General features: G+C 38.2%; 1 protein-coding gene across 7 annotated transcripts in view; it reads right to left on the bottom strand.

Moving 5' to 3' along the window:
• Positions 1 to 4,738: 4,738 nt before the first annotated feature.
• Positions 4,739 to 13,250, bottom strand: part of RELCH (RAB11 binding and LisH domain, coiled-coil and HEAT repeat containing) — a 76,615-nt gene continuing 68,103 nt past the window's right edge. For 5 of the 7 annotated variants that reach the window (XM_032697218.1, XM_032697161.1, XM_032697180.1 and 2 more), the window contains 2 exons: positions 10,543 to 10,613; positions 4,739 to 6,550 (listed from right to left, as the gene is read on the bottom strand). In XM_032697218.1, coding sequence (XP_032553109.1) covers positions 6,430 to 6,550; positions 10,543 to 10,613 — 192 coding nt within the window. In that variant the 3' untranslated portion in view covers positions 4,739 to 6,429. The remainder of the gene's footprint in view (positions 6,551 to 10,542; positions 10,614 to 13,250) is intronic. The other 2 variants (XR_004358689.1, XR_004358690.1) reach the window with 2 other exon arrangements.

The raw sequence follows: 13,250 nt of genomic DNA, 5'->3' as shown, positions 1-13,250 counted from the left end.
AGAGAGAGAAAGGTGGGTATTGCATGATAAATGCTATTTTAAAAGAAGCACATCAATGTAATACTGCAAGTTTTGTAGCTGTTTGAAAATGAAACTCTTTCAGCATCAGTTCAAAAATGCCTCTTTTACAGGAGCTTAGATAAATGGCAACTAACTCCCAATCAATCCCTGAATTTGACTCCCGTCTTTTCAAAACTTTCAATGCAAAAAGCAAGCAAAGGTAAGGAATGGTTTGGTGGATACACCAGTCAACTGAGCATCTGAGCAGCACCCGTACAGTCATGTCCCCAGCTGTTCCTTCACTTTATCCATGCCACTGAACTTCCCTTCCCCGTGCACGGACACCAACCCCTCATGATGCCCCATTTTTCCCAGGAGAGAGAACTAGGAGGCTGCATGTTAAACCTGGGTAGAGAAGCAACACTGAAAGGCACATGGTTGCACCCCAGGATGCCTTTTCACATATGCAGAAAGGCTGTGAAGGAGCTTCCATTCCCTTGCCTCTCATATGCTGTTGAGGGATGGGGGATGAAATGAAAGGTTTTGATCAGTAAAGATCATTGTTTTTCTTTCACTACATGTCACAAACGTTGTTTGGGGTTTCAGGCTCTGGACTAAATACAAGCTTTGTGAATACAAGCTCCTGCCTCTCAGCAGGAGGAAGCCCGTGCATGTGCAAAGTTAAGAGATCTAGGAAAGGTCCCTCAATCTTCCGGGGGATGGGGATGCCATGGGGGACAGTGGGTCACAGTGCAGTTTCTAGAGTACCATGCACAGAGCCTGTCATGGGGCCAGGGAGAAAGGCTGCCTCCAGCTGCCTTATCACCTGCCACAAGGAAGTGCCATCCAATCTGTAGTCTAGAGAAAAAAAAATAGAAAAATATCTGCACATTCTAGCACAGAGGGGTCTAGTTTTGTTCGAGACCTCTAGCTATTAAAATAAATCCATTTAAAAAATATTACTCTATTAATAAAAAACCCCAAACCATACACAAAACCATGCTGTCAACTTGAAACTGGTTTTTTCCTGTGAAAAGCAAGTTTCCACAGCAGACTATTGCCCAGTCTCCTTGAAATTTTCAAATGCACAAATATTTTCCATGACAGAGCAACCATAATAAAGCTCCTTGGTCACAGTGGTGTGGTTTACACAACACACCTTTTACAATCCCACAAAAATGTAGCAGTGATAAATACATATAAAACCCCCTCAACTCTGTAGCATTCAAAAGAAAAAATCTCAAAACCAGCCACCGCTAGTACGTTAAATATTTGACGTATGTGCAAGCAGACACTGAGCTGATAGGTTGTCACCAGCCACTGTGATAATAACAATGCCTGCATAATTCTGGAAGGAATATAATGTCATGGTGAATTTTTAACTTTGAATATTTGTTCGTGTTTATAAGAAATACCTGATGACCTCCTAGACTTGAGTCATATATTCATCCTGAGGACAAGAGCAATACTGGCATGGAAACTGAGGAGCTTGCTCTGCCCAGGATACACCTTAAGTTCTGTCCAGCCTGGAGGTGAGTCTTTACGGCTGGCAAACACCCACCAATCCCTCAGTGGGAGGACTGAGACCCAAATTCATTTGCAACACCCCATTACCAACTCCACAAAGTCACCCTGTCATTTTATCCAACAGCACACTTAACCATCTTGAACTTCTTTCAGAGCTCACCAGAACACTGAGATGACTCAGATCAATAGAGTGCATTCATCTGTTAGCAAAGGATCAAATCTAAATGAACCCTTATTGCCTTTTAAAGGCTATGGCTGCTTCTTCCCCATCACCACTTCCCTCTCCACTTGCACAATATTTAAAGGGGAGGTGCAACGTGCCTGACAGAACAACACACACACGATCCCATAAGGCACACGCTTTGCTACAGTCACTTCAGCAGGACTCCACCATACTGCCTCCACTTCCAAGAGAAGTTGAAGGGGTCTCTCAGGTGTTGGGGAATGGGAAATATCTCTGTGAAAGTGCAGGGTAAAGAGAAGCAGCACAAGACCACAATCACAGTAATTTTGGGAATGGCAATATTCATATACACTGCCAACAGCCCTATTTCCAAACAGACAGTATTTAAACAGTAGAATAAACAACCATCTGCCTCTGTGGGAGGGTAAAGTTGGAGAGGAGGGTGCAGACCAGCCTGATATATGGTGACTGAGGGACGCAGTGACAAGCACGTGCAACACCATTGCTGGGAAAGGAACCAGACAGACTATGCCGTGGTGTTGCCCCTTCACACCAACTGGTGAGTCACCTTTTCAAGTCACTGACTTCTACAGTAGAAGTGCTCATATTTAAAGTTTCTAGGAAATTGAAATTTTCAGTCTAAGGAAGTCTTTCACCACATTGGAAGTGCGATGGACATTCAAGCTCAGCACATAGTGCAGATGCCTCCAAAGACAGAGGCTGTTTACCACTGACTTGCCTATTAGGAACTCTAGAAGCAGAATCATCCTTTCCTACAGCTTCCCTATATGGATGAAACCTGACCAGCATTAAATCTAAAGGTAGAACACCTTAGAAACAGCTTCTCTGGAAAAAACAATTACTTATACATGGTTGCTCACCAAGAACAGTTAAAACACGATGCATTAGCATACATTACTAACACCCAGAACCCGAGCAGCCCACTTACTCAACAACCGCACTCCTCTGTGCCTTTGTTGACCAGTTTCATAGACTAACCCAAATTAGCTACATATCTGAGTGTATTTGCTAGAAACATTAGCCAAATGCACTCAGAAAAACACCAAACCAGTTTCCTTTAAGTCTTGTTGCCTGCATCCCGTAATTCATCAGCATTTACAGCTGATGCAGGAAATTCTGTGATTCCACCTCAGATCAGTGCCATGCCAATCAGCTTGCCATATCAGCTACATCAATGACTTTCTGCTTCATGAACATTTGCTGGTGCTTTGTGGTTTACTTAAGTACCAATAATTACTTAAAACATTTTGAATTCATGATACCCACCATTATAAATGCACTGAAATGTAGAGCCATTGACCCCTTGAACATGGAGCCATTTACACTGCCAAGAGAAATATTCCACACTTCTGCTTTTCTGCACCTTTTTGGATCACCCTGTCATCCACATGTAGCAATGAATTCCCACAATATATTACAAGAACTCCTCCTTGTTCTTCACAACAGATGTTTTTCATGGATAATTTTTACCTTTCAATCCATAGCTTCCTTGGGTTTTCTAGCCCTGTATCCACTCAAATACTGCTTTTAGTTTTCCTAACAAGAATATACTTTTATATACAGCAACAGCAGCATTTTTTTTCTTCTTAGTGCACAAGAGGAGTGGGAAGAGTGACAGAAGACTGAGTTCCCTTTATTCACCTTGATTAGAAGATGGGAAAAGAGCAATTTGCCTAATTTGTCATTTTAGAAAACAATCTCTTCCAGAACAAAATACAGGCATATATATCAGTCAGCCTTATCTTTAATACTTAGATCAGGCAGCCAGGTACCTTCAGCCCACTGATTGCCTTTGCTTAAGAACACAAGAGTCAATATTTTAAATAAAGACACTGAAATTTCACTGAGGCAGCATGAGACCTTCAACATACTTCCTATTTCAAGCCAATAAGTTGAAGAACTTCGGGCAATGCCAATAAAGCCAACATTTTGTTTTTTTTACAGAACCTTTCTAAGGCAAAGTCATAAGCAATTGAAGATAACACTTTGGGGATGGATTGCTTTCCATGCTGCATAGCCAACTGCATTCTTTCAACAAAGCATTTTCTCCCAAAAGGTTCACATAACTTGTTTTCAATAATAATGGAAGAGGGAGAAAAAGTTAATTTAAAATATCCTATTCTTTAAAGAGATCTCTCTTTCCCTTCCCAATTCTGAATGCTACAGTGTCATATCTAGGAGTAAAAAAAAGAAAAAAAAAATATCGCCAAACCCCACACAGAACAACTTCTTGCAATCTTCTTGAAAATTTTTCAATATCTGGCAAACTAATAGACATTTTTAAAAACTCCTGCAACCAACATACACTAAGAGACTTGAAATTTAGGAGGCAAACCTGCTGAAGAGAACCTGCATTTTAAGTTTGCTGCCTAGACAGTAATTTTTTCACCTCACTGGTTATCGTTCTGGTCTTCCTAGAATCCTTACTCAAATTCCTACAACTGGTATGAAGTAGAACACTAGCAAAAACTACATTTTGCAAGGGGCTGGAGAGACTGGATGTAGTTGGGTAAAGAGGCTACATTTATACTAACAAATTAAAGAGTCTCATGCCACAATCATCTATAGTTAAACTGCTGTCACAGTTTTTTGGCTTGCACTGACGTGCAAGTTTTCCAAACAGTGTAGGTGAGCAGCAACTCTCACAGGCAGGTGGCCTGCTTTGGAAAGTAGATGTTTAACCATAAAGCAGACATTTTGGTCTCATGACTAAAAAGCTGTCTCTGGCACTGCAACTGCTGGAACAGATAGAAGAGAGAAAGAGAAAAAAAAAAAGAAGAAAAAACTGTGGCACGGGAGACACAGAAGAGGAGGAGACCCTGCATGAAAATGGCAGTAAAGCCACACATCTAGAATCCAGGCACACAGAGATAGGAAATTTAGCAGGTTCAGTGCTATGTAAAAAGAGTTAAGACTAAATAATTTCTGCACGTTAGACCTCTCTTCCATAACAGCTCTTTTGTTACAATAATCTTTGTTGGAGAAGACTAGAAGTAACAAGACAAGGCAGGTATACAAAACTTTTTATTGACAACAGAACAATAGAGAGGAACGTCACCACTTCCCATTCCTCAGGAATGTCTCCATTTCACAGTCAGTCTGCTAAAAGTATACTTTCATGGTAACAAGCAACACAAAGGCATGGAGCTGTCTGTAACCTCAAGAAAAATGTTTCATCAGTGCAGTGTAAAGGGACTGACAGTGTGCAGGTGTGCAGGCCCTGTCACAACACAAACATGGCAGGCAACAGTATATGCAGAGCCAACAGGCACAGACACAAAGCAGTCAGAGGCCTCAAGTTATCTCCATTATTTCCATCTAAGGGCAATACCTGACGTGCTGTTCCATCCATGTTCTGTTCCAGAAGTGAATATGTTACTCCCTCACTCCTTTTGCTTCTCCTGTCCTCAAAGATGTTAATACTTCCAGCTGAATGGTACCATGTCAGAGAAAGCCCAAGCTTTTATATTTTGCTACCTCATACCAGTTCATGCATGCACTTGAGTTTACTTTCAGAAGCTTACATTGACATAAAGAAGCGGGGGGGGGGAAGTGCTGCAAAAAAAGAAAAGTATTTAGTTGTTAATTCTTCCTTGCTAACAAAAATATTTGGTAGTTGCTGAATATACTCCTTGTAATATTGTTTTCAAAAAGTAAGTATGCAGTCTACTTAACATTTTAAAGAAACTGCACATCAAACTATCTCAACATAATTTCAAATACTCAGAAATTGAATTTTGAACCAAAATTCAATCTATACAACAAAATATCTTAATTTTAGTTTTCAAAGTACACAGAACTGCACACTTAGTGCAAGATGAAAGCAGTCTCTCTTCTGTATTAAGCTTCCTCTGCCTGCAGAACTGTACCGGGGACCCTGTGTAGTAGCTTATACGTTTATTAACATTTATTAATTTAACATGTTTTTCCTTTACTTAATGGATGTGCCTCTGGATGTGTAGACTGGTCGTTAAAGTGCTTTAACATAAAACAAAAACCCAACAAAAGAAAACATCCCTCAAAAAACCATAAGAGATGAGAGAATTTTATCTGAAGGACTTTGTACAGCATTTACAATGTCGGCATAAAGCATCTGAAACATGAGCATTCCCTGCAGACTGATGCAGTGCAAGCAGTCTCATACATTAGATACTGCAATTCCTCTGGATTCAAGATGCACAAAACTTACAAAAACAACCCTAGAAGCAGAGACAAATGCTGGTGGCTCTTCCTCTTCTTTTTAGAAACATAATTAAAAAATCTGCATTACTCTCTCATAATTTAAATACATAAGTAATCTCCACTTTTATTACTTCATGACAATGACTTCAAATTTACATTATTTTAAGTACCGTCAGAATAGCTCCATGTATAATACAGATATTTGCTGATATCCTGTCAGAAAATAAAAAAAACCAAAACCTTCCACTATATAAAAAAAATAATGCTGGAAAGACAAGAACACAGAACAGGGACTTGGTACAGACTATGATTTCAGTTTTATATCAACCACAGTTAACCCAAAATTAACAGATACACAGCGATATTCAAAAGCAGTGCAAATATCTTTGGAGGTTAGAATAAAATTATACTACAAGAACATAAGACAGAAGAAATTAAAAGGCAAGTACTTCAAGTACAGGAACCAGTCTCTGTGAGGTCCATCTTAGTGTTAGCTGGGAGTTCCTCTTCCCATCTTACTTCTTCCTCTGGAACACATTAGCCAACATTGCACCTGATGTAGTCAGCTGGCCCATTTTGTTCAAAAACTTGGTCTTTGTATCTTCACTCACCAGACTCGCTGCAATTGACATCGAGCTAGGAGAATAAAAGATTTAGTGACATAAGACTACAAAGGAAAAATAATATTATGCTGTTATTTATTAAACAACTAAAGTGTCTTTGCATTTTAGAGGTTTTGACATAAAAGACCAGTCCATGAAGAATTGAAAAATCATCACCACCTAGTGCAAATATACATTGTTAAATCGATTTTAATGTCCTCACAGTCCTTGTGAAAATGGTAAAATATTTTTGTCCACACTACTTTTTGGTACCTTTGGATATCCCCACATTAGCATTTATTACCTATTCGGCAATTGCTCTAGTGACAAATACCTCTGTGAAAGATTGGTTTTACCTTCTCAGCAGAAATGTCAATCCTTACATTTATTTAGTATAAGTATGACAGTACTGGTTCAGACACGGACCTACCTAGTCTGAGTATCCTGCCTCCAACAGTGACCATTAGCAGACATGTGTGAAAGAGTAGAAGCAAGGCATGTACAAAACAGTGACCTTTGTCTCAATTTTCAACTGTCTTGTTTTCCAACTATTTCCAACTTGAGCAGAGTTTAAAACTGGGTGTAGACTGTCACTAAATCTAGTAACTCCCAATAAAGCTTTATTTTTATTGATCAGCTTTCCTTTGATCTCCTTGTAAATGTCTTGTAAACCCCACCCTGAGTCATACTGGGTCAGCCCCTCGCTGGGTAAGGAGCATTCTCCTTCTGTTTATTGTTAATGTGGCTCCTACTACCCGTGCTTGAATGTTCCTGCTTCATACATACTAGATAAGACAATGAAGAGTCCACAGGTTTGCCACAAACTGGACTGGAAGGAGCAACCCAGTCAGTGCTGAAGCTAAAACAATGCTACAACTTTGAACATGTTAAGAAATTATCCAAATGCTGTGAAATTAAGATTTTTGTTTTTAATTTACAACATATCAGTGAGCTCAACTTCAGATATATATAACTGTTTAGCATAGTAGGAGTAATCTGTCTCAAGACAGAACAAATGTACAATAGCAGGAATACTAATAAATATTCCATACTTCCCATATTTCTAGGAAAACGTTTGCCATTTTAAGAACATTAGATAGGGCCAATTTTAAAAACATTTCCAATTAAATTCTCCCTTGTAAGCTCAGCATGGACTCTGCATTTCAAAATTATACATAAGACCACAAAATCTGTCTTACTGGCATAGGCCACATTCCAGGAACAGACTTTTCAGTCTGCAAGGTTATAAACAGTTGTTAGACACAGCTACATCAAGGCAGGTCAAGTTGAAGTTAACTGCTTCAACAGAACTTGAATGATTTCTTCAAAGTCAGCAGGGATGCGCTTAGTACTTTTTCCCATTTCATACCACAGAAAAAGGTGCTTAGTGATAATGAATTCTGGTTCTTTTTAAAGTACCTTAAAAAACAAAAGGGAAGCTTCTTACTAAAGCTGTACTGTGGATTTACAGATAGTTTAATTATAAACTTTTAAAGTCAAATATTTCTTTTAGGCACAATCAATACCTTTGGCTTGATTATACACCTCCCATCAACTAATGAATCACCTATTTCCAGCTGATAAAACTTAGCAGGTAAATTACTGCTACTGTAAGGTGCAATTTCCTTTGATTTCATGATAAAGCAAGGGCATATAAATTACATAAATAACAGTTTAGACTCGTTATCAGCTGGTTAAGGACAAGAAGCTATTCCTGACTGACTTATCCTAGAGTTGCGTGTAACTAGGAAAAATTATTTGGGAAATACTGTACCTTCCAACCATAAGCAGCATTGAGAAAATAAAACTGCCCACTTCAGAAAAGAAAGCTCATCAGCTGGTAACAAACCTGTAGTTTTCAAACAAACTGTGCTTTCATTATTCTAATGATCCTGAATAAGTTTGAGGAAACCCAGGAAATGTACTATTGACATTCAAAACAGTTTTGGGGGGAATATCAGCCATCTGCTGTCAAAAATTAAAATTTAACAACTGGAGTGTCTAGGACTTCATGTTTTCTATTACTATGTTACTGCAAATATAAATATAATCCTCAGCACTCAGCAGACTTAAAAGTTTAAATATGCCACCAAAGTACTTCTATTACTATGCAAACTGAACATTTAAACATACCAATAAAAATAATATGAAATCAAGTAATTTGAGTCTCACATCTTCAAAAAGTAATCAGAGATCTGAATAAGGCAGTAGCATATCTTGTTTGAAACAATCGGTCCTATAGAGAAGTCCTTGCATTTGTTAATTATTTAAAACCAAAGCAAAACCCAACCCACAAACAAAAAAAATGTGTAAATGTCAAATTTTTGACCAGGGTCTAGATGAATTACATGCTGCACAGAGTTCTGCCTGTTTTATGGGAAAGCTCTAGGCCAAAACAAACATTCATGCTGGGCATTTTATAAAAATCAGCTTGTAACATAAGTACTTAGCCATGACTGAAATACCTTGTTAATTGCTAAAGAAAATGTTTAACAGAAGTGGCTATCCAATATATAAAAATGCTAAGTTTAATCTTCTCAAAAAACTACTTCTTTGACCCCGTATTATTTGACAAACCTTTTCTAACAGCAAGAGGGAAAGACAAGATTATCAGCAGCATCTTATGATTGCTTTTGTATCTGTTTTTATTTCTGTGCATGCATTCTCATGCTGTTAACAAAACCAGTAATTTATATCCCAGTTGCGTTTAAATCCTTTGTCAAATATATAATTGTCACTGAAATTAGGAACTGAAATTAGCAAGGGCTTAGGGGAAAAAAGAAGATATTTATGTATATGAAAAGGTCATTTCTTCAGTGGTAAAATATTTCTTGTTAATTTTGTACAGTAAAAGATCAGATCATAGTCTGATTTTGAGTACAAAAGGGGAAGGCTAATTACGGAAGAAAGGAACACACTGCAAAGACTTATCCTTTTCAAAACTTAAGTTTTCAGCAGTTGCATCCTAAAAGAAAATATACTAGATGTTGTATCAGGTTTGCACTTACTGGTTTCTGCAATGGCTTAATAGGACTAACTGTGAGTTCAAAGTATTTACTACCAGTAATCCCCGAAATATCTTATTTGGTGCATGAGAGACTGACCCTTTTTCCACACCACATTTCTTCTGTTCAATTCTTGTACACCTTTCCTATTTTGGTCATTCTCAAACTACCAGTTGCTTCCAGGACCATGCCTGAGCTCTTTCAAGAAGTAAATTCTATCCATTTGTTACAGATATGGAAGTATGACACAAACAAGCTTCAGTAATTCCCTCAATTCCCATGGCAAAGTATTGGGATTGAGGACAGTTTTTCTCTTAAGATACCTACTGTTTCTTCTCAAACTCTTCCTGGCAACACCGCTAAGGATTTATTAAGTTATATAATTATCCATGAGAAGTTACCTGTCAGGATGCCATTCCAAGCAACAAGCATGAAAAAGCACATACAACTCATCATAATGCCACTAGGCTTTCCAAATCTCCATGTCCAACGTGGGTCTGTTAGATACCTTTCTTTTCAGGAAATTCACACAGGTAGCTCAATTTATACACTGGAGAAGCTGTTTTTGTGTGCACTAGTCACAGGCAAGCAAGGTCAGCAGCCTGGAGCAAGCCACTCCCAGGACCAGAACAATTCCCTCAGCCTGCAGGCTGCCCCCACCCAGGGTGGCAAGGTGTGTACCACATACCTTGCTCTAAGCACTTAGGCCAGACACTCCCTGCTTTCTCAGATTCAGGACAGAAATTTAAATACTGCTTTAAATGGATAAAAAATTAAGGACAAAGTAACACAGGAAAACAAGAAAGTCATTGCTATTGATACAAATAAATATTTCTTGTCCTGTGTTTTTCACTGGAGACAGAAACAACCACAAACTGTGTTAAAGTTCCTAAAATCTGTTTTCAAATACAGAATATGTCAGTATGGGATTTCTGGTCACAAACCTTGGACATCATTATGGAATACATTCTGCAGAACATTACTCTGGAGACACATAAAAAAAAGGAAGTGGAAGTCTTACCCTTGCGGTTCTTGGACGGTCTTGTTTTCCACTTTCTGTTCACACTCTTTTATCATGGAGCTCAAAATAACCTAAGGAAGAGAGATACATGACATTTGACATTTTTCCTTTTACATTAACACTTCTTACGAAATGTACTCTGCAACTAATTCTGACATTAGCAGAAGTCTTTGAAAAGTTTTTTTGTTCTCCAGGTACCTGACGTCTTGTGCCTAGAAACAACAAAAATGTTCAAAATACCTTAAGGAAGTAAATGTTTTTGAAACAGTTACAGGAGTTCCAGATGCCCTCCTGTTTCCCCTCACTTTTTGAAATAAAGTGAACTCACTTCTATGACATACCATATCTTCAAGAACATTATGCATGAAAGAAAAAGGAAGGAAAAAAAAAGTGTGATGGCATCCCGAGACAACATCTTAATGGAAAGGAAGTGCTAAAGCAAACTTGGTATCATTCCACTGGTGTCTTCCAGGGTTCCTATGAATCATGGCTTTTTTCCTTTATTTAAGCAATTGTAGTGTTAAAGGTTTCTGCAAAGTATTTAAGACTGAAAACACCTCCACACTGACATTTTTACATTTCTCCAAAAATAAAGGAATGATTCCCGGGAGTAGGCTTTAAAAAAAAAAAAATACAGTTCAGGGGATAGGTATATGGCTCCCTGCCCTGCTCACACAGTCCTTAATGTGTACACACACATTAAGACAAAAAGCATTTGAAACACTTAGGCAAAATAGTTATGCAAATGTGCATAATGCAAAATGTGAAACTATAAATATATATATGTATATGTACATGTATATATACACACACACACACCGCATAAGTGGAAACTTACGCTGCTCACAGCTCAGGAGACAGCTAAGCAATTTTTTTTGAGACACTAAACTTAAAATCTCAAAGCTACAAGCAATAGAAATTAATAGTGTCCTACCAAACCAGAATATATACAATAAAGGAAAAAACCCAATTTCAATCTTTAAAATATGGATCAGTCACTAATGGTTACTACCAGCTGGTAACTGTTTTTAAATGTATTTATACACATTAAAAAGCTGGTTTCTGTCAAGGTGCTTTGGACATCTGCAGCACAACCTTTAATTACACTAGTAAGAAGTGGCCTGGTCTGCAGATCTGTGCCACTGCTCACTCTATTTCTCCAAAAGTATTACTCCAGCATTTGAAACATTTTAGGTAGCAGGTGTTATATACACTTGAATGTTTCAGAGAGCAGCATTCAAAAAGGACTACAACTCTTACTGCTAAATCTGCCGTCCTTCATTTGCATAAAACATTATACAAGGTATTTAAACTCAGTAGTACAGAGATACAAAAGAAATACATTCAGAACTCCTGTAAAAAAGCAAGCTTTTTGTTCTGTATCAAAAAATCCCCTGAAATTTATAAGCACAGTGGTCATATTTTGGTTACTTAGCATTTCTACCTGTGCACTGGAGCTCTTCTACATTTTTGTACATCTATCTGAATCTAGATGTTCCAAATATCAACAATATGAAGTCCTGATCAAAGGGGAGAAAAATTCATCAAGGACTCAGAATCCTTTCAGTAACATGATGGAGTTGCTGGCCATTGCACACCTCCTTCTGGGAAGGCTTTTTTAATTTTTGGATGAAGTGGAGCAGTTCTTTCCTCTTTTCCAAGTCAATTTACCTTAAAGTTCAGGGCAAAACAGAGGAAAGATATAAATATAATATCATATGGCAATTCTACATTATGGCTTTGCACATACTGCTCTGACCTGTTCCCTTGGGTTCTCTTTGTTTGATCCTAGGACTGATTATGAAATCATGTAGACCTCCTTTAAGAGAGAGATTTTAACTCTACATTTATTGTAACTCTATATTTAAAGACATTTAAGAGATATAACATGTTTAAGTATTATAAACAATACTGCAGTATATGGACTAAATATTTTCATCAAGTACTGACTATATCTCATTATCATGCAACTCACAATCCAGTTATTTTGAAAATAAATAGAAGGCAAGTGGAGAAGGGACTTAACATGGAACTAGAGATGCTGGTAAAGTATCTGAAATGTTTGCACAAGGTGAAATGTTTCTTTTAAAGATGAGAAGGTCTGGCCTAAATGCCCAACTTACTCTTTTGTTTATATGAAAAAAGGAAAGCAAGTATGAGGGATAAGTGGTAAATGTTGACCGACAGGATCACAAGCCAATTCCACAAATGTTACCTTTCCAAGATAAGCATGAACTCTGTACTGATGTTAGAGCTATAAAAACTAAGGCTCTGTAAATGAGAAAACCATAGAATCAGCTAGGTTGGAAAAGACCTCTGAAATGATCAAGGGTTGGACTTGATGTACTACCACCATGGTTATTAGACCATGGCACTAAGTGCCACATCCAGTCTTACCTTAAAACCTCCAGGGACGGAGAATCCACCACTTCCCTGGGCAGCCCATTCCAATGCCTGATTACCCTCTCTGTAAAGAATTAATTCCTAACATCTAACCTAAACCTCCCCAGGCAGAGCTTAAGACCATGCCCTCTTGTCTTACTGATAGCTGCCTGGGAGCAGAAACCAACCCTCACCTGGCTACAACCTCCTTTCAGGGAGTTGTAGAGAGTGATGAGGTCTCCCCTGAGCCTCCTCTTCTCCAGGCTAAACAACCCCAGTTCCCTCAGCCTCTCCTCACAGGACTTGTGCTCGAGTCTCTTCACCAG

This window comes from Chiroxiphia lanceolata, chromosome 1 (genome assembly GCF_009829145.1).
Source record: "Chiroxiphia lanceolata isolate bChiLan1 chromosome 1, bChiLan1.pri, whole genome shotgun sequence".
NCBI classification, from domain to species: Eukaryota; Metazoa; Chordata; class Aves; order Passeriformes; family Pipridae; genus Chiroxiphia; species Chiroxiphia lanceolata.
This window is presented reverse-complemented; position numbering and strand designations above follow the sequence as displayed.